This window comes from Prunus dulcis, chromosome 3 (genome assembly GCF_902201215.1).
Source record: "Prunus dulcis chromosome 3, ALMONDv2, whole genome shotgun sequence".
NCBI classification, from domain to species: Eukaryota; Viridiplantae; Streptophyta; class Magnoliopsida; order Rosales; family Rosaceae; genus Prunus; species Prunus dulcis.
The window spans coordinates 21,504,114-21,527,569 of NC_047652.1; the positions used below are offsets into that span (position 1 = coordinate 21,504,114).

The following is a 23,456-nucleotide window of genomic DNA, read 5'->3' on the forward strand; positions in this document are numbered from 1 at the left end:
CTTATATTTAGGCTTCAATATTGTGATATTGAGAATCCCTAATTACGTATAATTACTTATATGTAGGTTTTAATTTGTGTAAACAATTACTAGTCTTATTTGTCATTCCATTGCCCTTAAGTCAATCTTCTCCAGTATTTATGTCATACATGAAATTTTTCAATGTGTGGATAAATAGTACGAAATCGTTGTGGGATATGAGTGGCCGACTAACCGATTGTGTTGTACTAATCGTTCAACTACTCACATCCCGCAATTATTCCGCACCATAGAAAACACTTCAGACTCTTCTTTAGTCAATGGAATCGAACCATGCTTCTTCTGATTGTCTTGCTAGGATGGAGAGCATGAAGGATTTGAGCTACATGTGCTTAATGGGCCAACGGAGGGTGTTTTGGGTTTCTGGAGAAAAGATAGGAGTTGCCTTGCTACCTTGCCAATGCCAGCGAGGCCTAGACTTCCCCCGTCCCCCAAAAATAAAGTATTTATCATATCGAGCACATAACCTTAATTTTATTATTTATTTGTATTATGTAATGAACGCAGCAATAATTTGAAAATTAAAGTAGAAAAAAATTGTGGTACAAATAGTGTTGCTCTAATTAAAAAATAGATGATAAGTATATGCCCTTGCTATATCAAGGTATTTAACATGTTTGTGGAAACACAAAGTTGAGTTGAATTAGTTTAATAAGTGTTTCTTTTCTTATTGTCTATCTACATGGGTTAATTTATAAAGAATGTCACGATATTGTAAGCTTATAAATTTTTTTCACTTAATAACAATCTTTTATGAGCGTGAATTTTATAGTGAGACTTGATTTATTAACGATTAACGATCGTCCAAACGGTAATATTTATTCAAAGAACAAAAAAGTATTAATTTACAGTAGCATCACTCCTTCCGCACAATGTATTAATTCAGAGTCAACTCCTCTTATTCCGCTGGGAAAGCCGGAAAGACCAAAAAGGACTACACACAATCTTTGTGCTATTGACCTTCATACAATCTTTGTGTTGTTGACCTTCATCAGCTTCTTATGGTCGAGAATCAAAGATTGCCGGTCAGGGGTAATTCCGTAATTTGGTAAGTTGAACTCCGCTCAAATCTAGCCCATTAAAATCCTCTGTCGCCGAAGACTCAAAGAAGAGAGCCTTCCGAAGGAAGCTAACTCGTCAGTTCATACAGTGCCTCGAGGTCATTTATGTAATTGCAACAGTTGCGACTCTGTTATCTGTTCTATAACACCCAAATCCATTATTATTATTTATTCCCCCCCAAAAAGCCCGAAAATTCAGTTCCTCACACACTTTCCCCGCCATTTGCCTTCTCAATTTCTCTTCCCAATCTGTCCCTCTAGGGCTCCAAAACGTTCATCATCTCCCTCACTCTGCAACCAAAACCCTAATTCCCGCCAAAATACCCCTGGATTTCAGCTTAATTACAACCCCTGCCACTCCACCTCGTTCTCGATACATGCCCTTGCAGTGCCAATCGCGAACTCACCGGTTAAGCAATCGATGAGTTATCCAGTCACTTCCAGTTCGAGCTCCGGCTCGGCTCACTGGGGCATCAGCCTCTCGAACACGGTGCACTCGGAAGTCGCTCCATGCTTGCCTTTGCCTTCGCTTCCGGTGTTCTGCGGCGCATCTGATCAGGACCTACGGCTGTTCGACGAGCCGAGTCGAAACAGTGCGTGGTTGAATCACCCTGACGCAGCTCTTTCCAGTAGGATTGCTGATCTGCTTCGAGAAACTGACGTCTCTTACTTGTAAGTGTGTTCTGTGCTTTGCGCAACGCTTTCATTTCCAGGTTTAACTTTGAAATTTGAATGAAAGAAGTACGCGATGTTACTTGGAGTTGAAATTTTTGTTTACTTTCTACGTTACGATTTGAAATTTGGCGTACTTGATTGTTGCTGTGTGCTACTATATGTCAATTTTCCGGTTTTTCTGATGAAGTAGGTTTTTATCGTGAACTCGTAGAGTTTGCGGTTTTTATGAAGTTGCGATCATGAAGTTTAAATAATTTGAAAAAAAGTAATGTTATTGATTAAAATTAGCTCTCTCTCTCTCTCTCTCTCCACCTCTACCTCCACTAATGACTGAGATAACAGGAAGCACAACGTGTACGTGTTTGAACTAATGCGACGAGTTTGTAAAATGCGAATTTGGTGGTGACACGTGATTTGGAATAACGTGGCTCGTTCTTACTAAATAAATTGTACTCCAGGATTCTATTTTAGATTAAAAACCGAATAGATTAGGGACTGTGTTTGTAAAAATTTATATCGAGTTCTATTGGTTTGAATTTTGTTTTTGCTCTTTTTTTTTTTTTTTTGGTTATTGCTCATATATGGTATCATGTACAGGAACCTTCGAGAAGATTCTAGCTTAGTTCCATATGGTTATATCGAACCTTTAAAACTTCATGATGAAGTTCTTCAGTTCAATCCAGAAGCATTTGAGTACAATAGTCCAGGTAAACCAAGTATTTAGTTGCTCCGTACCTGCTTTGATTATAAGTTTTTATGCTCATGCATGTGTTTGATTTTTCTTTCGATGCTATTTTTTGGTTGCCTACTTGTTACTTAGGCTTTCTGTATTGCTGCTTTAGCTAGAACTGGAAAGTAGTGGGATCTGTTTTTCCCAGAACAAAAATAAAAGTAATCAATCCATAAATGTGTTGTGTTTTTAATATGCAGGGAGATAAGTGTGAGAGCCATTTTTCATTATATAATTAATAAGCCTCTACATAAGTTATAACCTCATTGAGTAACGCAATCGCATCTGTCTGGGGCAAGAATTTTTGCCGACAATATGCATATTTTACAATAATGAGAGGCCAAATACATATCAAATTTTTTTTAAATAAATTTTTTGAAAATATGAAGAATATGCATAATTTCATTGGTAAGAATACTGATAACAATGAACAAAATGCTAAAAATTATATGACTAGAAATGAGAAAATATTATTTTTTATTTTTACTAGCAACAGTTTTGATCAGATATGATAAAATTAATATCTATTCTTTTTTGGTATCAAGGCACAAGTAGTGAAAGTTAGAGAGTGGTACTTGATATTTTAATACATGCATATGGTATTCACTTACTATTCAAAACATAGTTTAATTGAAGCTAAAAAAAACTTGTTTCTTTCTACTTGATGTAGTTGTTGAAAGGATTCATGGCGAATTACCAGGATCTGTCTCATGTTTGCTCTATGTATATATGTGGTTTGAGTAAATATCTTTAGATATTACATACACTATTTTGTTCCTTAGAAGAATTAATTGTGCTTTATGGTGTTTTGTTCTTATATGATTTGATGTTTCTGTGCTTACTGTTTCTTGCACTGTTCAAGTTTCTCAGGTCTTATTAAGGGGCAAGTGCATACGCTATTTTGTTCCTAAAAAGAATTAATTGTGCTTTACGGTGTTTTGTTCTTATATGATTTAATGTTTATGTGCTTATTGTTTCTTGCACTGTTCAAGTTTCTCAGGTCCTATTAAGGGGCAAGTGCCTGGCAGTAGTACAGTACCTGACAAGAAGCCCTTCAAGCCCAGTGTACCTATAACCAGACTTGCCCAAAGAGACTATGGTGCAACTAACAATAATCAGCTCAATGATATTCCTCCTAATGTATGTGTTGGTCTATTTGGCAGTTGATAATCATTTTCCCCCCTCCTTGTTTCCTAATCTAGAAGATGAAATTGCAGGACGTATCTACACCATCTTCTAGGAAACCAAAAGCCAAGAAAAAAGATACTGATGTCGTTATGTCATCAGTCGGACCAGATCAGACTGCAATTCAAGGTTGTTATTGGGTTTTAGAACTCTCTCTCTCTCTCTCTCAAGTACGATCTCACATTTTTATTTTCAGTTTTTATGTGAGTGACTTATTTTGAAAAATCTTATTTAGACGCCATCATTGGACGCTTTTGTGAGTTGGTGGAGGATTTCTGCGGTAGAGCTGAACTTTTCAGTGATGATCGGGAAGAAGCTGAGTGGTTATCTATTCCTCTTTCTGATCTTAGAGTGCTTGCAAATGAAATAATGTCTCTTCGAGCAAAGAGGCTTCTACATTTGGTCCCTGTAGATTCTTTTGTTAGATTGTTAAGGATTTTAGATCATCAGATACATCGAGCTGAAGGCTTGTCTATAAGTGAATGTGAGCAGGTGAGCTTGTTTTATGTCCTGCATTCTTTCTTGCATATAGCATAGCTGTTGTGGTAGTTTGCTTTTTAAACTACATTTCTTCAGGCTTTTGTGCTATTCTTCTTGTTTATATTTTCATTGAAAGTTTGTGCTATTTTTAGTTTTGCTTCTCCATGATTTTTTTTTTTTTTGGGTCTGATTTTAGAATCTCCATGCTAGTAATGATGTTACTGAGGTGCCTTGCAATATATTGATTGTTTTAAATTTCATCTTATAATGGTCTTCTTATCTGAATCACTGTTTGTCTGACCCTATGTTTTCCTATTTATCACCATATTTGGGCAGAAACATTAGGGAGATTAAAATAGTTACCGAAAAAAAAAATGTTTATCAGTATAGAGAATGTATTAAGCATCTGAGCATTTGGAGGAGACTACTTATAATGTATAAATTTCATTTGGTAGTAATGGAGACTGGAGAGAGCAATGGGAACAGTTTTGGGAAGTGATAAATGGTCAGAGTAATAATGGGAATAATCAGGAAAGAGAGGGAGGAAGAAATATAGAGAAATAGTTTCGCTCATTTGGCAGTGGTTATAACACTAGTTTAATTTATAAACTTGTTATACAGTATTTTTGTTATGGTTGAAATTTATGCGCTCAATTCTATATACATATATATTTGGAGTTTTTATTTTAATAGGTATTCGTGATCACTTTCATTTATTACTGTTCTCTTCAATATTTCAGTCAAATTCAGATGTGGTTTCATCAATAAATTGTGCACTAGAGTCCATTCATGCAGCTTTAGCAGTAATGGCTCATAACCAGATGCCAAAACAACTATATAAAGAAGAGGTACACACTTTTTGCTAAGGATCTCTCTACATTTTGTGGGTATCCGTTATATGTGTAACTTCGTATCTTGTGATTTATTTTTTTATGATTATAAAAAAGGTAAGTAATTCTTATTTGTGTATGTCAGATCATTGAAAGAATTCTGGAGTTTTCTAGGCATCAGATAATGGATGTTATGTGTGCTTATGATCCATCATATCGTGCTTTGCATAGGCCAAGTCAAAATGGGTCCCTTGAAGGTTAGTTTTTTTGTTTTTGTTTTTGAAAAAGGTGGGGTTTCCTTAACCCACTACATTCATATGTTCCTGAGTTTTTCATACGTATTTTAACATATTATTCTGTATACACAACTCTTTCCATTCTGCATATTGTCTTGCTCAATCATTCTGCATTTTCAGGAGTAGTTGTTTTCAACTTTTGTGATTCGAGTGACAATACTTTTCAATATATTAACAGTTGAGGAAGATGAAGACCCTGATGCTGAAATTGGTTCAGCAAGCAAGAAACGACGCAGCATCAAGACCGTTAAAGTGCATAAATCGTCATTTAACAGGTGTGCTTATCTATATTCTGCTCCCATGTTGGGTTTTTTTTACTAGAACCTTATATAAAAAATCTTAGGTGTTGTCTTGTTCCTTACATCTTTGCCTTGGTAGGGTCTCTGCTGCTGTGAATAATATTCTTCAGAAAATGTGCACCATTCTTGGTTTACTCAAGGATTTGTTGTTAATAGAAAGGTTGTCAGATGGTTGCATCTTACAGCTAGTGAAAACAAGCTTTACAACATTCATGGTGGATAATATCCAGCTCTTGCAACTGAAGGCAATGGGTTTAATCAGTGGGGTACAGATCTGCACTGTTCTTATCCTCTTGGCAGCTATTGTTTGCACATACCTATACATATTTTTCATGCACTTATGCATTTTAATATTATTTACTCTGAAACTTGTAGCATCTTCATTGTTGGTTGTACAGATATTCTATTCATACACTCAGCATCGGACTTATGTGATAGATGAATTAATTCAGCTGCTTTGGAAGTTACCGTTCTCGAAGCGAGCTTTGAGAGCCTATCACCTACCTGATGAAGAGCAAAGGCAGATTCAAATGATCACTGCTTTGCTGATTCAGTTGGTTCACTATAGTGCAAACCTTCCTGAACCGTTAAGGCAGGAATCAAGTGGTAATTCCATCTTAGAACTTTCTCTCGATGCTGATTATCCAACTAAAGGCCATGAGGCAGCAACAGAGGCGTGTTGCCACTTTTGGACTCGTGTACTTCAGCGTTTTGCTAGTGCGAAGGCTCAGGAAGCTTCAGAGTTGAAAGTAATGATGGAGAATCTTGTTACTGATCTGCTGACAACGTTGAATTTACCTGAATATCCTGCTTCAGCTCCTATTCTGGAGGTAAAATATATGTGTGACTTGTGTAGACTGTAATATCTTTAATTGTATTAAAATGTCACCATGTTGAAGTCAATTTATTTGCAGGTTCTTTGTGTCTTGTTACTCCAGAATGCCGGGCTGAAATCTAAAGACATAGGTGCACGTACCATGGCGATTGACCTTCTTGGCACAATTGCTGCGAGGTTGAAGCGTGATTCTGCCCTTTGCATTAAGGACAAATTTTGGATACTACAGGAGTTGGTTAGTGTGGATGGGAATGATCAGACTGATCCAAAAAATGCATGCTCAGTTTGTTTAGATGGTAGGGTTGAAAAAAATTTCTTTGTATGTCAAGGTTGTCAGAGAATGTTTCATGCTGATTGCATGGGAGTAAGAGAATATGAAGTTCCAAATCGAAGTTGGCACTGTCAGATATGCCTCTGCAGGAAGCAACTTCTTGTTTTACAATCTTACTGTAATTCACAATGCAAAGATGATGGGACAAAAGATCGTAATCGTTCAGGAAGAAACACTGAAGTTGCTTTTTCTATTACAAAACTTGAGGTTGTCCAGCAGATGCTTTTGAATTACCTTCAAGATGCCGCATCAGCTGATGATGGGCATCTCTTTGTTCGCTGGTATGTACTCATTGAACCTCATCCCTTCTTAACTTTGTGGTTCCATTGTTTCCATCGTAAAGCTATGCATGTTGTACAGGTTTTATCTCTTGTTGTGGTACAAGGATGATCCAAAATCACAGCAGAAGTTCATGTACTATCTTGCTAGACTGAAATCAAAAGAAATAGTGCGGGATTCTGGGACTGTTTTTTCATTATTGACAAGGGATTCAGTCAAGAAGATTACTTTAGCATTGGGACAAAAAAACTCTTTTTCCAGAGGGTTTGATAAGATTCTTCATTTGCTTCTGGTTAGTAAGTTTTTTCATTTACTCCCTGATTTATTATTTAATAAAATCTCTATTTTGACAATTTAGTTGATTTCAGGCAAGTTTAATGGAGAATTCACCTGTAATTAGGGCCAAGGCTTTACGAGCGGTAAGTGAAAAAATATATTATTGGACTTTTAATCCTTGAAATGGAAATTGAGAATTCATTTTGTGGCTATGTTGGCAGAATTTAATGTCTTAATATCTTAATATGATGAGCAGGTCAGTATAATTGTAGAAGCTGATCCGCAGGTGCTAGGAGACAAACGCGTTCAATCGGCTGTTGAAGGAAGGTTTTGTGATTCCGCAATTTCTGTCAGAGAAGCAGCACTGGAACTTGTAGGGAGGCATATTGCTTCTCATCCTGATGTTGGTTTGAAGGTGTGCTCAATTGATCTCTAAACCTACTAAGTTCTTCGTAGATTCTCTATTAAAGCATTTTGCTTCATCTTCTCCACATTTTCTTTTAGTATTTTGAGAAGGTTGCTGAGAGAATCAAAGATACTGGAGTAAGTGTTAGAAAACGATCTATCAAAATCATACGAGATATGTGCGTTTCAAATGCAAACTTCTCCGAATTTACAAAAGCTTGCATTGCTATCATCTCCCGTATTGGTGATGATGAATCAAGTATACAGGTAATTCTGAAGCGATGAATGCGTTGGATTAAGGATTGATGACATGTGAAATACAAGTATAAAAATTTGTTTGTTCTTGACTAGGTCGCAGTTTTTATTCTTTTCCTCTTCCACAGGATATTGTTTGCAAGACATTTTATGAGTTCTGGTTTGAGGAACCTACTGGTTCACAAACTCAGTTCTTTGGAGATGGTAGCTCTGTTCCATTGGAGGTGGCTAAAAAAACTGAACAGATTGTTGAGATGTTGAGGAGGATGCCAAGTCATCAACTTCTTGTGACTGTCATTAAACGCAACTTAGCCCTTGATTTTTTTCCCCAATCAGCTAAAGCTATTGGGATAAACCCTGTCTCACTTGCATCTGTACGCAAGCGCTGTGAGTTAATGTGCAAGTGCTTACTGGAAAGGATATTGCAGGTATTTTACCCTCATCTTTTTGACTTGCTAAAACAATTTGGTTGATATTTAAATCTGAATGTTCAGAAATTCTTTTTTGTCAGGTAGAGGAAATGAATATCCAGGAAGGAGAGAGGCGGACCCTTCCATATGTGCTAGCTTTGCATGCATTCTGTGTTGTGGATCCAACACTTTGTGCACCAGCTTCTGACCCTTCCCAGTTTGTGGTTACTCTTCAGCCTTATCTAAAGAGTCAGGTTAACTGCATCTCATTAAATCAATTCTAATTTTATTTTTGTAGCACCTTGAGAAGATTTTGTTTGACTTGGTATGCTCCCCTGAACCCAAATCTACAAGACTAAAACAAAAGGAGCAATAGCGTTGACTGAAATTTTTGTTCTTTTAATAGAGGTCAATATGTTATCCTAAAAGTTATTGTTGAAGATCTTACCTACTAAACACGTTAGGACTTTCTTCTCCAAGAGATTGTTCAAATTCTAATTGGGCAATTTGATTGTAGTATCCGTATTAGATATTACAATAATCTTTTCATTTTTCAGTTTAGACTGGGCACTTGATTATATGCCTTTTCTTTTTGGTCGGAAAGTGCAGACCTATACAAGAAAGTAAAGGAAAACATCATGCCTGCGTTTTAATTTGGTTTGTCTTGTGTTCAGGCTGATAGTCGAGTGATTGCACAGTTAGTGGAGAGCATAATCTTTATAATTGATGCTGTTCTGCCTTTTGTTCGAAAGTTACCACAAAGTGTTGTTGAAGAACTTGAACAAGACTTAAAGAACATGATTCTTCGGCATTCCTTCTTGACAGTTGTTCATGCTTGCATCAAGTAAGTTCATGTTCAGGCTTTCTCTGTCAGGCATTCTTTTTTACTAATAATAGTTGAAATTGCATTTCTTTGCCGATTTGGATGTCTTCTAGGTTTGATTTTTTCTCCTCATTACAGGTGCCTCTGTGCTGTGAGTAAAGTGGCAGGAAAAGGTGCTGCTATAGTGGAGAATCTTATTCAGCTGTTCTTCAAACGTTTGGATGCTCAGGCAGTAGATAACAAGCAGGTTGTTAGCTTGAATTATGCGTAAAGGGGTTATGTATGTAGTTACTTAAATTGCATTGGCACAACATTCGTTGCTAGGATAAATGTTAAATATCTAGATATTTATATGCCTGCCAGGATGAGTTGATTTTGGTTTGATGAAGTTATTCAGCTCCTAAGATTCTAGTTGTCTAACCCCTTGGAGTATGTTATTAGTATTGTGCAGTTCTGGCCCCATGCCTGAGAATGTCAAACATACATTTGCTTGCTTTTAAGTGGTACATGTATTAGAGATTTTATAGATGGGTTTTCTTCTGGTTTATACCCTGAAGTCTGACCCTATTGTTGATTTGGTCCCTAAACTTCTAATTTGAGCAACATTATCCTTGTTCCATTACGGGATGGAAGAGATGCCTTTATTACATAGATTCTCTTATTACTAACGAATTGGTGGCCCACTTGCCTATGAGTTACACTTGTGTGCCTAATATTTCAAGCACTACATAGACATCATTATATGTGAATTTACCATTTTGTGCATAACTATGCATTTGTATTATTACTCGATAGAAATTCAGAATGAACCACAAAGGTGAACTTGCCAATTATACTGCTCGTGGTGTTCAATCGAGGATGTTCGGAAACCTTATGCACACTGTACATGTCATAGATGCCATAAATTAAGATTTACTAATTAAATAAGTGACATCCTTGTAGTTATGGGGATGCATCGTTCTAACAAGAAGTTAAGGAGCAAAACTGAGACTAGGGTGAAAGTTCAGGCCCTCTTTTCAGCACTGGGTAGCTACAGTGTTGAATACTCATGAATGCAGTTATATGTAGGACTTTGTAGTTTTGTGTTGCAAAGTAAAGCTTTGTGGTGTATGTTACTTGCATGAGTCACTATCTTGTCAGGTTTTATGTATCCTTTGGTTGTTGAGTTAAATAAAGTTTTGCAAGGAAAGCCCAGTTGTTAACAATTATTTTTGAAAGGGGAGGTTTTATGTCATTGTCTTATTTTAAGCTCTTTGCATCTGGGCTTTTAGTTCCTTGTGCTTCAAGGTTGATGATCCATATTTAATATGCTCTAGATGTGTATTGCTTCTTTTCAAGAACAATTCTAATGTTTAGCCCTAATCGCAAACCAATAACTGGTTGGTACACAGTTGATAGTTCAGACATGCAAACGTACCTGTACATAAATTACATGTATGTAATTAGGAATTAAATTTTAACAATTTTATATTTTTGCTAATTTCAGCAAGTGGGGCGGTCTCTTTTCTGTCTTGGATTGCTCATCCGTTATGGCAACTGTTTGGCAAGTAACTCTGACAAAACAAGTGATGTTGTAAGCAGTCTCAGCTTGTTTAAAAAATATCTTCTAGTGGAGGATTTTGTCATAAAGGTTCGGTCATTACAGGTAAGAACTTTTTAATCTTGAACTGTAATGTTCATGGTTTGATCTTGAAATGTAAAAAGCCTGATTTTACAATGAAATGTAGTAATGTTGCATTGTGACATTTGCAGGCATTGGGCTTTGTTCTAATAGCTCGGCCTGAATATATGTTGGAAAAAGATATCGGGAAAATATTAGAGGCAACATTCTCTTCTAGCTCTGATGTTCGTCTTAAGGTAATAGTGTCCCTTGATTTTTACTACAATGTTTATCTGTATACTGAATATATATATTTTTTTTTGGGGGGGAACCAGATGCAAGCGTTGCAAAACATGTACGAATATCTCCTTGATGCCGAAAGTCAAATGGGAACAGATGCAGCCAGTAATAATGTGATTCAATATTCTGTGGAAGGTGGCAATGCTGTATCTGTTGCTGCAGGTGCTGGGGATACTAATATCTGTGGTGGTATAGTTCAGTTGTATTGGGATAATATGTTAGCGAGATGTTTGGACCTTAATGAACAAGTTCGCCAATCTGCACTTAAGGTGAGCATAGGGCTTCCATGTTCTGTTCCTGGCTAGTGTTTGTGATTTTCTCCTTCTAACTCCTGAGATTATGTGGAGGAAAGGATATTATGTATTTCAGAATTTGATTTTTATTTATTTATGTATTTCTACTGATTTCCGGTAAACTAGTTAGGAAGAATTGGTTCAAGTATCATGGTCCCAATGTTACAGCGAAGTTTTGTTAATTTATCTATACTATTTACCAATATAAATGCAGATTGTTGAAGTTGTGCTGCGCCAAGGCCTTGTGCATCCTATTACTTGTGTTCCATACCTTATTGCACTCGAAACAGATCCTCTGGAGAGCAATTCAAAATTAGCACATCATTTGCTGATGAATATGAATGAAAAGTATTCTCCTCTTGTTGCTTTTTGACTTCTTGTAATCACCTATATTTGCTTGTGCATTCTAATTGAAGGATCTTTTTAGGTACCCTGCATTTTTTGAAAGCCGCCTGGGGGATGGCCTTCAAATGTCGTTTACTTTCATACAGTCCGTTACTACCAGTTCTGAACGGGAGAACACAAAAGTTCCAACAAAGGCTTCGGGAAATGCAAAGGGAAAATGTGATAGTATTTCTCTTGCTCAAGCAAGAGTGGGGGTTTCTCGAATCTATAAGCTTATTCGTGCTAACCGGGCTTCGAGGAACAAATTTATGTCTTCGATTGTTCGCAAATTTGATAATACTAGCTGGACAACTTCAGTCGTCCCGTTCCTAATGTGAGTTTAATTATTGGCGCCAGCCAGTGTTGAAGTTCATGTATGCTGACTGAGGATGCTGACTTGGAAGTTGATTTCTTTTTACAGGTACTGCACAGAAATACTTGCCTTGCTACCGTTCACAACACCTGACGAGCCGCTTTATTTGGTCTTTTCTATAAATAGAGTAATACAAGTTAGGGCTGGAGCGCTTGAAGCAAAACTGAAAGCTCTAACCTTGCATCTGTTACAAAGAGGTGCGCCTCATGGGAATGGCATAATTGAAGAGGACCCAACTGCTCAGCCTTTTCAAAGAGGGACGACATTAGTGGATTTGAATGGGACAATTCAACAAGAACCAGTGTTTCAACCTGTTACAAATTATATGCCAACAATGCAGTGGAATGGGGTAATACAACACGAGCCAGCTGATCAGTCTGTCTCAAATCAAGCTACCCCTTTTGGGGCAAACATGTACAGTACGGGATCCGGCAGTTCCCATGGCTTCTCAAAAGATGATGAACAGAAGATCCAGGTATTTCAAACCTCTTGTAGTCCTGTACTGACTTTATTTTCCACAAGCCCGAAAAAAAAAAAATCTCGGGGGAGAGACTGTGATTGGCATTGTTAGGGTTTGCTGCTCGGTTAATCTTTCATTGATTATAATTTCTTGCAAATCTTGTTTGATGTGCTTTTGCAGGCAGACTGCCTAGCAGCTATTGCGTTGCAGCTTCTTTTGAAACTAAAGAGACACCTAAAGATTGTGTATAGCCTGAATGATGCAAGGTGCCAGGTAAGCAATCACTAAATATCTTTAGATAGATTGCATTACAGTGATTTATGGATCTAACTTTTTTTTATATAAAAAAACTGCAACTTTTCTTTCAAACCAGGCCTTTTCTCCAGCTGATCCCCTTAAACCGGGAGATGTTCTCTCCAGGCAGAACATTCCTTTTGACCTCAGTGAAACACATACCACCTTGCCTACAACGCATCAAGAATTGGTACAAAGATATCAGGTACTTGAGCAGTGACACATATATATATATATATATATCTATCTCTCTCTCTCTCTCTTCTACATGTCACTGGAAGGAAGTTGGCCTTCAAGCCCATGCATCATTTCTGACTGGTATCATCATTGTACAGGAATTCAAGAATGCGTTGAGGGAAGATACTGTTGATTACTCTACTTACACAGCCAACATCAAGAGAAAACGTCCGGCCCCAAGAAAAGGACGGAAATCTGTAGGTGGAGATGATGACGGTGATGATGATGATGAAGATTGGACAGGTGGGCCTCGGAGGCTGAGTAATAGTGGGAGGAGAGGTAACTACAGTAGAAGTCGACAGCGGTTATAGGAGTCAAGTATATGACAGGGTAGGCTAACTTGTACATGTTTTAGGAGAAAGGAATAGATATAGGGATATAATGAGAGCAGAAAGAATAGATTTATGGAAATGGTAGAGAAATCCAGTAGAGTAGTGCTTTCTCTTACCTTTTCCATCTTTTGTAATTTGCCTGGAGATATAGTAACCGCATTCTTTTTGTGAATGTAATTCAGCTGTTATATGTATTAATTTTTCATTTATTAATGTTATGTTTTAGCCTCTTTTTTTCAGTTTAATCATCAATGTGGCCGAACCTTCTGAGCCGTAAATGTAGCAAATTTAAGGGGAAAATTTCCCTTCCAATTGACTCTGGTGACAACTCACAGAAACCTCATAATTGTTTCTCATCAATGGTCAACTTTTTGTTTATAGTTTTAGACGTGGCGCTGTTATCTATGTACGAGGGCCGACCAATTTTGCATCCGCACCAAACTACCTAACAAAATTGAAATAAATTGGATGTGCTCTTGCATTTAGATTTGACACACTTTCAATCAGAAACCAATTTAAAACAAGTTGCCGAGATTTAAACTAATGGCATCTTATTTTGATTTAATTTACTTCATATTTTGTAGAGTATTTTGGGTGTTCTTCTTGTGATTGTTGCGACTACTTTGCAAACAATAAAAATAGAAGCTGAATGTACACAATAAATTGAGTTTTAATATAACAAAATAAGGGACTTGTTTATAGGAAAGTTTCATGGCAAACTTTCTAATTACTATCTTAAAGAGGATTAACATAACGTTTCAAGATAGCTCATTGCCTGACATCTTTGAGAACCATGCAATGTCCTAAAACTCTAAAAATGTGAATAGCGGGGTTTTCCAGAATCGAAACAAACATTATTAAAATTTAAGTTACAAGGGAACATAAATAGTATCAAAAAGTGTCCTTCGAGAATAAAACATCTTCAAAGAGTGTATACATCCTTCAAAAAATTCTTCCCCAAGTTGCTCATGGTACTATGACAAAAAGAGGCTGCATGGAAGAGGCCACAACACTTAGATATAGATCACGAGAGAGTAGTGAGTTTGTGTCTCTGTGTATGTATGCGTGAAAGAGGGAGAGTTTACTTACCGTGTCTACACTCACTGGCTTTGCATCTTCGGCCAGTATCTCAGTTACTGTCCCAGATTGATCAGCCTAAAGAGAGAGAGGGACACATAAATTGAGAGTACAGCAACATACATTTCAAATGAAAGAAAAGCCAAAATCATTTCAATGCAAAAACATACCTCAATTTCATTCATCAACTTCATGGCTTCAATGATGCAAATGACTTGACCTTTCTGAACTTTATCCCCTACCTGAACATTCAGAACTCCTAATATAAGTAATGATGTGTATGATGAGGAAAATTGTGAAGGGTCTTCTGCAATCTCTCTCAGAATTCAAGCTTTAAAAGATAAGTAACACAGACACTTGCCTTAACAAAAGGTGGTTCACCAGGTGCAGGACAACGGTAAAAGGTTCCAGCCATGGGGCATTTCAGTGGAGGGTGAGAAGATGTGCTAGCCTTTGCAGGGGCGGGTAATGCAGGTGCTGCTGCTGCTGGAGGGCTTGCTGGAGCAGGAGCAGTTGCTGGGGCTGCTGCTTGTTGAGGTGGTAGCATGGCATAAGGATAATGTGCTGGTGGTGGAGCAAAAGGAGCTAGTGGTGCTGGCTTCTCCAAGGCTTCTTTCTTTCTTATCACGAGCTCTAAATCTAGTTGCTTCATTTGGAGCTCCACAATATCTCTTGAATCCACTAACCTGCTCAGGAAAATGACCTCATTTTAATTTAAAAACATGTACGTCTGACACATAGTTGCTCATATAAATTACGAAAGAAAGCCGCTGCAACTTACTTAACCAGGTCTGATACTTGAGCCATGAATGCTGATATTGATGATGCATCTGGAATATTGCTGGAACGCTTTTCAGTAGACTCATCTTTCCCTTCCAGTGATCCATCTTCAGACTTGGTGTTATTTATGGGTGCAGAATTCGACAATTTCTCAGTTACCTTGGATTCAGAAAGAAATTTATTATGCATTGATGACAATGTTCTTCAATCAAATTCATGTACTACACTTATTGCAAACAGGTTACCTCACTAAGCTGTGCCTGCACCTTCCAGGCAGCAGATTGCTTCCTGATGGGGCTCTACACAAGTCAACCATATGATCAGAAAAAAAGAAAAAAGAATAGCAGCAACATTTCGATGTACATAGAACTGTCGCTGCAACATAAAGCTATAGATAAATGACAGTACAGTATATGATTATGGTGATCATTAATCGGTCGTAGCTTGCAGGTGTACATGAAAGACATCATTTTGAATAGAATCCTTTCGGGGTTACGGCTCAATCAAAATCCTACATGTGATGTAACTATCAATTCTTCAACTACATCAATTTCAATGCATATCCACCAACTGTCAGCTTCTTATATATTATATGTGTTACACATGATGCATACATAACTATATACATATGAAACCCATTTCAAACATAAAAGAAATCCATAATTAACGACTGAACAGGACAGTATACGGCAAGTATCAAGGGTAAGAGAAAAGAAGCAAAATTTAACAAGGAAGACTCGTAAAGTGAAAAAATTTACATTCACAAATGGGAGTAAAGTAGAAGGTATGTCGAATTAACCAAACCTGAAGCCCAGAAATCTGCAGAGAGGGAATGGGACAGCGATTGAGATAGTTGTGAAAGGAAAGCAGGTGCTGCTGCGGCTGCGAAGTTTGGGCAGTAGAACCAAGGCGAGCCATGGGGGTAGAGCATGCTTTGGGGCACGGGACTGTGAAGGAAGCCATTGGAGTGTTCGTTATGTAAAGCAAAGCAAAGAAAAGCTAGCAAGATTGTTTGCCACAGAGATGGAAAAATCGGAAATGGGGGAAGGCAAAAGGTGTGAAATTTTTGGGGATGGGATCTGAAGGGGAATGGGGTTAGATTTGTAGGGGTGGGGAAAGTGGGCGATGAGATCCAAGAGGTTTTGGTCTGAGAAATCTGAGAAACCCCAAAGGTTATGTGGGTTTTTAGGAAGTGTTTGCTTGTCTTCCGATACTTCCAATGCGAGAGATAGAACCAGCGAGAGAGCGAGCTAATAATTTAAATACCCACCCTCTTAACTAACCGCTAACAAATCACGCGCTCGCTCGCTCTCTCTCTCTCTCTCTCTCTCTCTCTCTCTCTCTCTCTCTCACACTGGGGACATTGTGTTGATTTCCCTCCAACTCCAACTGCAACGACTGAAATTAAATGGGCTCCTTGCATTTTTCATTTTTACTGTTATCAAATTATCCCTATCAATTTTTTATCACTGCAAATATGTATTTCTCATTGGTGCTCATTTAGTACTCGTTGGTATGTTGATCGAGTTTATGGGGAGAATAATTGGGCAGATCCAATCATCACCAGACAAAAGCTTTGAGCTTGCTTGATTGTAATTACCGACGGCTTAGTCAAGGGTTGGAGGGATTTTGAACTTACAGGCCTCATGAGTTTTGTACGCGCCTGGAACTTCCCAAATGTCCCAATAACTAATTTCGTTCTTGATAGGAAAATTATGAATTTGATAAAAATAATTTTCGACTATCAAGTACATAAAAAGCCAGCTCATTCACTTCATTCCAACAAAGTAGCAGTTGAGCTACCAATCAATTCCACCATTTAATTGTAGCCAAAAATATTGGTGCTAAAGGACTAGAAAATACATGTAGGTCACCAAACATATTGAGTTAATCGACAAGTAACTTGCAGCGCTCAGTAGTACAAAGTACAAACACATTTGGAAAATTTTATGTCGCAGTTAACATTCACAGACGCAGCAATGCTTATTTTATGACAAATGCAAAGTTACAAAAAGAGAGCCTATAACATATTTTGGGGGGAAAAAAATTACAGCAGCCTTAAAAGCTCTCTCCAAGACCAATAATTAAATTGCATCATAGCAACAAAATATTCCAAGACCATATAGATCATGAAAGGCAATTATGAAATAATCAAGGCAAGGCAAAACTAATATCTGTTCCAGTAGGTCCGGCGTCTGAACCAGTTGTAGTCAGGCAACTCCCCGACAGGACCCATGGAAGCAATTGCAATATCCTGCAGAGACCAACCAACAAAAGAAAGTACGAGTGTTCAGTTTTTTATTGACAAAGGTTGGGAGAATACAGAATAATGTATTAGCACTTAAGATGTGTCATAACAGATTGTAGTCCTACCCTGTCATAGATAAATCGGTTTGCAACACGTTTGATGGTGCTTGCATTAACAGCATCAATTCTAGCAAACAATTCAGCTAATGGGATTCTTCGACCATATGTAAGTAGCTGCAAAACAATAAATAACAATTCAGAATACGCAATGGAGCCCGGGTCAGCTTCCAGTAAAACACATTATTTCTTGTGAAGTCTACTACACTGTCAATAGAACTAGTCAACAACGATCAACATCAGTTTTCATGTTTTTAATTAAGGCACAAAAACATTAGTCAGAACAGTTCATCCAGCACCTAGTGATCCGGTTAACATATACCATATTATTCCAGGTAATGATCTGCTATGACATAGTCATAATTAATGCCTCTATACTCATTTAGGGAATCAATCCGGATCTCAGGTGGGTAGATAATATTAGCCAACTCCAATTGTTCAAATCTGATTGCTCTCATTATTTTTCTATATCAGAAGGAAAAGGTGTACCTGGCGCCCAATATCTTCAGCTACGGCACTTGTTCCATCCAAGTGAAGGAGCAGGGAAGATTTCAACTGCCAGAAAAGGAACAAAGTTAAGTGGCAATGGATATTATAGCGATAACATGAAGCAGCTAAATTGAAACATGAATTCACCATTTTTATACTGGATATGGACAAAAATACACAAATACAAACATACACAGCATTAGAAAAGACGAATCTAGTATTGGGGCAGAGTTAGAAATCTAGTGCTACCTGATTACGAGCACGGATCACATCAGCTTCTGAAACTCGATAAACTAATTTGGTTATTTCATACATTATTGAATAGGCCAAATCATCTAAGCAATCCGGCTGAAATAAAAAGAAAACACAATATGAGTCATAAAAGTATATTAATATGACTGGTTGTTAATGTATAATTATACACACTTTGTTGTTTATCAGCATCCAAATAAAGCAAAGATACTACACACCAGAATGAGAAGTCAAAATGTTTTTTTAAATTTATAATGAAATAAATTATCTGAACAAGGAAAGTTATTACAGATGGCACCCTCACCTTAGCAGTAGCAAAAACACCAAATAAGCCAGTATCCTTATAGTTGGTGTTGAAAGCCATATAGCTGTCTGCTATGTCATTTATGGCAACCCGTTGTGCCAGCTCTGAACTGTTTTACAGGTAGCCAAAACTAATCATTGCATGTTCTTCCAAGACATAAACACATAAAAGTTGACATCAAGTATTCAATCCATTGAAGTTAAAATCATGTAAGTGCTCACCCCATGTGCTTTCCACCACCAGCATTTTTATTCCATGAACCTAACATAGCCTGCATGACCATTAGAGGAATAGAGTCTGGATCCGTCCAAGATGCTCCATTGAATGCAACCGCGAAATGTGCCAAAGGCAAGTCACTATCAAACATTCTGACCTGATTTTCACAACATTAATAGAAATGCATATTGTAAGAGAAAGCAAAAACATTTTAAAAGAAGATAAAAGTAATTTTCCAGGATATAGTATTACCTCAGAACCAGTAAAAAAGGAAGGTTCTTTTGCAACCAACTGACTAGCCGTGGTTGGATCTCCTGACAATTTTGTAAACAAACCTTTAACTGTCTCAACAATATCTTCATGCCTAACAGCTCCTGAAGCAGCAATAACCTATAATAGAGATCACAAACAAATAAGCCACAGGATAATCACTTCTAAAACCAAATTCCTGATTATCTATGTGTCATGTAGAGTAATAACAAAGAACGATGACCACACCTGGTGCATGATCTACTACATAAAAGGACAACAACTTTAAAAAAAAATTATCATAATTTGAATTACCATTCTGGGTGCGGTATAGTGAGTTTTGATATAGCTTTGAAGATGTTCTTTGGAGATAGTCTTAATATTGTTAGCAGGTCCAAGAATAGTTCTGGCTAGAGGAGAGTACTGGAATGCAGTTGCATGCAGATGGTCAAAAATAACTTCATCGGGTTGTTTCTCGACCTGCAGCACCAAAGGAATGATATTAAAACATGTACTTGAAAACAGTATGGACCAAATAATCCTTAAAAAAAATTATTTGCAAACTGTTATAAAATGTCAAGTTCACGTTTATAGGCGTGTACCGAATCACGCATATACCAGGAACCTATAAACACCCCTAAATACACAATTGACCATAAAAATAGTAGGTTCCCAGATTTCATGTTAATACAAAGTTATTATCAACATTAGTTAACACTCAAAACATTCAAATCCACAGACACCATAAATTAAAATCACTTATCCAAATTAATCCAGAAAACCCAAGACCCTAACTTTCCAAAGTTCTCGTTTTTAAGACATTACCTCCTCCATTTCCCTCAAAATCACTTCGCGCTCGCGAAGAATCCGGTTATCATCAAACTTGGAGTTCTGCAAGATATCAGCCAAAATAGAGAGCGCCTTGGGCACATCCGACTGCAGCACCTTGGCATAGTAGGTGGTCTGCTCCCTCGATGTGTACGCATTCAAGTGACCTCCCATGTTCTCGACTTCTTCCTCGAGCTGACGCGCTGTCCTCTGGTCGGTCCCTTTGAAGATCATGTGCTCCAAGAAATGCGCGGTGCCGTTGGTCGCGTCGTTCTCGAACCGCGACCCAGCATCGATCCAGACCCCGACGGTTGCCGTCTGGGCCGCGAGGTTCGACTCGGTGGCCACTCGCAGGCCGTTGGGGAGTGTGGTGACACGTGTCTCGGGTGCGGTCAGGATGTGGGTATGGTCCGCGATACTCGGGTGGGGCGACCCGTACTTGAGGAACCTCAGGTCCGGGTTCTCGAGCCTCCTGATCTTCGATTTGACGTCCTCGGCCAAGCGGTCGTAGATCATAGCGGATGGTGGAGGAGGCGAGGGTAAGGATGGGGCCAAAGGTGACTCAGCGACGGCGGGTGAGGTTGATGAGGATCGTACGGCTACTGTGAGAGCGGCCGGGGGTCTGTGCGGCCGACGGCGACCTATGGTTGTTAGGAGGTGCTTCATCGCCATGGCTTTCTCTGCGAGAGCCTCTAGGGTTTGGGTTTGGGGGAAACTAGAGATGGCGAAATTGCGAACTACAATTGCAGGATGCCACTGCTCAAGTAGGAAGCCAGACCACCCGAGAACGACGTCGGGTCGTTTGCTGTCCACCTGGACTCAGAAAATTTTAATTGGGTCTTGAATAAAACAGTTTGGGCCCAAACTTTCAGTATAAAAGCCCATTAGTTCCGGTCAAACTCAGCTATTGGGCCTTAATAGTGTGGCCCAAATCGATGCAACACGAGAGCTATAAATAAATTGCGAAAGCGGAACGAGAAACCCTAGAGAGAAAAGAGAGAGACAGAGAGCCATCTTCTTCGTCAGCCTCCTCAGTCATTGCTCTCTCCGATTTCGAGCTATGGCGACTGCAAAAACTGTGAAAGATGTGTCCCCACACGAGTTCGTTAAGGCCTACGCCGCTCATCTGAAGCGATCTGGCAAGGTATCTTCACTTCTGAACCCCTTCTTTAGCTTCCGGGAAAATGAAACAGAAAACCTTGTTCTTTTGCCTTTGTTGCTTTGTTATCAATTTTTCTGATAAAAAAACAAAGAAAGCTCGAAACTTTACACGAGTTTCTGGAAATCGTAGATGATTTATGGTGAGTATGCTGTGCCATGGCTAATACAATCTCCCCCTTTTATGAAGCATCTAATTTGCCTTGTTTGCCATATATGTTTGATCCAATCATGCCTTGCATATAGGTGTTGTTGATTTTACTGGTTTTGTAGGATATTTTTTACTGGACATTGATATGATTTGATTGTTACAGTTATTAAACTAATAAAAATTGAATAATGTATCATGTCTCTGTGAAGTAACAAGTCATCGTTGTAGATTATGCAGTGCTGTATGATTTTGTTGAATATTCTTTTAACAGCTGCTCTGATAATTTCGTGGACAATTGAAGAATTTTGTTTCACTTATGTTGCTTTTGGGTTTTTCAGATTATTGAAGTGATATAAGTTTATAGCTTTATGCCCCTTTTGCGCCATTTCCATACCATCTTTTCTTATTTTATTTCCTTCCTATGGTTTTGAGCAGATTGAGCTTCCTCCTTGGACTGATATTGTCAAGACTGGAACATTCAAGGAGCTGGCTCCTTATGATCCTGACTGGTACTATGTCAGAGCTGGTGAGCATTCCCTCTCTTTTCATTATGCCCGCATACTTATATCTGCTATTGACAATGTATCATCAATATGGTACAGCCTCCATTGCAAGGAAGATCTACTTGAGGGGAGGTCTTGGTGTTGGTGCCTTCCGTAGGATTTACGGTGGAAGCAAGAGGAATGGAAGCCGTCCACCACATTTCTGCGAGAGCAGTGGTGCTATTGCCAGACATATACTACAACAGTTGCAGAAAATGAATATCGTCGACCTTGACCCAAAGGGGTAAGTTCTGTGTTTATATCTCAACTCGAAACTGTTTCTAGACTTAAGTTTTGTTTAACAACATTGGCTTGAGTTGCAACATTGATTCTGATTACATGTTGTCTCTGCTTGTGACAGTGGGAGGAGAATCACATCAAGCGGTCAACGGGATCTTGACCAAGTTGCTGGGCGGATTGTGGTCACCCCATGAACTGTGGAGTTCTTAGAACTGCATGGGCACTAGCGTATCTGATATTTTAGGTTTCGATTTGAGTTAGTCAAAAGAGATGTGGCAAGAAGATGTTATGAGCGAAACGTGCTTTCTGTTTTGATAATTTTAGTTGTTATGACAATCTTTCTTTCTTCCGAAACTTCCATCGATGTGTTATGATATTATGTCATGTTTTGGCCTGAGGATTTCAACCTATTTGTCTATTAGTTTCTTTATTTGTTTTGCGGTTCCATGTGATGTTTTAATCGCAGACCAATTGATAAGAATGAGTGCACTCCGATCTCATTTTGCCCTGCCTTGTATTCTTTGGTTTAATTATTTTGTGGTGTTAAATCGAATTTATAGTCATTTGCAAGATTATAGTTGGAGTATGCTTATCTATAAACAAAAGAAAAATCAAGAAAACCTACAAACTTGGTTTTTTCTAGTAACAGAAGTCAGATAAGAACATGCGTTATGGCTTGAGGTTGTAAACGTCATGGTGAAGTTGTGTTTTTCCAACACACTTGCAACACTAGCAGCAGGGAGTGCCTTGAATTTTTCTAGGCTACATGCTCTGCTATTCGATTCTTTCTTAGTTAGCCTTTTCATTTTATGTCTTTGATGTTTAAGAATATCAATGTAAGTTAGTTTCTTAATGCAAATTCTGTTGTCTTAAAGTGTTTACATGTGCCCTCTATTTTTCCATGCTATGCTTCTGCATCCATCCAGTAAAGATATTGCTGAGCATTTATTTATACAGAATTGTATTCTTAGGCTAACTTCTTACTTTGCGGGATAACACAATCTGGAAACTCTTCGACTCGAATCTTGAAGTGTTTAACTGTGAGAACATACTGTATCTGTATCTTAAGATTTTTTCCACTAAGCTCACTGTTTTTTAATATCAAGTTGAAGATCGATCTTTCCTATTATACTTCCAAATTCGGAAAGAGGACTGGATCCCTTTATTCATAATGCACCGACCAATTTCTCAGCTTGACAAATCTCATCCTGCAACTGTTTTTTTTTCTGAAAATGCAGGCTAAATGTTTGTTTTTAATTACTCCTGTATTGATTAAAATCATATTAGTTACAATTGTTTGGATGATAATATAGGGTTTGATATT

General features: G+C 38.1%; 4 protein-coding genes across 5 annotated transcripts; 2 read left to right on the forward strand and 2 right to left on the reverse strand.

Moving 5' to 3' along the window:
• The first annotated feature begins 1,173 nt into the window (after positions 1–1,173).
• LOC117621461 (sister chromatid cohesion protein SCC2) lies at positions 1,174–13,721 on the forward strand. 2 transcript variants are annotated; one of them, XM_034351951.1, is made up of 28 exons: positions 1,174–1,772; positions 2,373–2,482; positions 3,506–3,645; positions 3,723–3,819; positions 3,926–4,182; positions 4,911–5,018; positions 5,146–5,257; positions 5,475–5,571; positions 5,675–5,861; positions 5,994–6,425; positions 6,510–7,042; positions 7,122–7,332; positions 7,409–7,459; positions 7,573–7,731; positions 7,821–7,988; positions 8,105–8,404; positions 8,488–8,640; positions 9,061–9,230; positions 9,348–9,456; positions 10,696–10,854; positions 10,962–11,066; positions 11,145–11,378; positions 11,617–11,750; positions 11,830–12,120; positions 12,208–12,634; positions 12,800–12,892; positions 12,993–13,118; positions 13,249–13,721. In XM_034351951.1, exons 1-28 carry the CDS (start codon positions 1,522–1,524, stop codon positions 13,459–13,461), a joined length of 5,427 nt encoding a protein of 1,808 aa, XP_034207842.1. In that variant the 5' UTR covers positions 1,174–1,521; the 3' UTR covers positions 13,462–13,721. The 2 variants fall into 2 exon arrangements, with proteins under 2 accessions (XP_034207842.1, XP_034207843.1); XM_034351952.1 differs by lacking the exon at positions 1,174–1,772 and having other exon boundaries at positions 3,498–3,645.
• A 424-nt stretch (positions 13,722–14,145) lies between these two features.
• On the reverse strand, positions 14,146–16,655 carry LOC117620726 (biotin carboxyl carrier protein of acetyl-CoA carboxylase 2, chloroplastic). Its single transcript, XM_034350900.1, has 7 exons — positions 16,144–16,655; positions 15,585–15,638; positions 15,341–15,498; positions 14,921–15,245; positions 14,730–14,801; positions 14,572–14,637; positions 14,146–14,472 (listed from the first exon to the last, which is right to left on the reverse strand). Exons 1-7 carry the CDS (start codon positions 16,300–16,302, stop codon positions 14,449–14,451), a joined length of 858 nt encoding a protein of 285 aa, XP_034206791.1. The 5' UTR covers positions 16,303–16,655; the 3' UTR covers positions 14,146–14,448.
• A 552-nt stretch (positions 16,656–17,207) lies between these two features.
• LOC117620725 (probable mitochondrial-processing peptidase subunit beta, mitochondrial) lies at positions 17,208–20,851 on the reverse strand. The gene is made up of 9 exons (XM_034350899.1): positions 20,039–20,851; positions 19,529–19,693; positions 19,217–19,354; positions 18,970–19,121; positions 18,749–18,857; positions 18,442–18,540; positions 18,193–18,258; positions 17,713–17,820; positions 17,208–17,593 (listed from the first exon to the last, which is right to left on the reverse strand). Exons 1-9 carry the CDS (start codon positions 20,711–20,713, stop codon positions 17,507–17,509), a joined length of 1,599 nt encoding a protein of 532 aa, XP_034206790.1. The 5' UTR covers positions 20,714–20,851; the 3' UTR covers positions 17,208–17,506.
• Positions 20,852–21,015: 164 nt separating this feature from the next.
• LOC117623251 (40S ribosomal protein S19-3-like) lies at positions 21,016–22,610 on the forward strand. The gene is made up of 4 exons (XM_034354159.1): positions 21,016–21,185; positions 21,786–21,876; positions 21,953–22,136; positions 22,254–22,610. The coding sequence occupies exons 1-4, from the start codon at positions 21,102–21,104 to the stop codon at positions 22,324–22,326; spliced, it is 432 nt and encodes a 143-aa protein (XP_034210050.1). The 5' UTR covers positions 21,016–21,101; the 3' UTR covers positions 22,327–22,610.
• Positions 22,611–23,456: the final 846 nt, after the last annotated feature.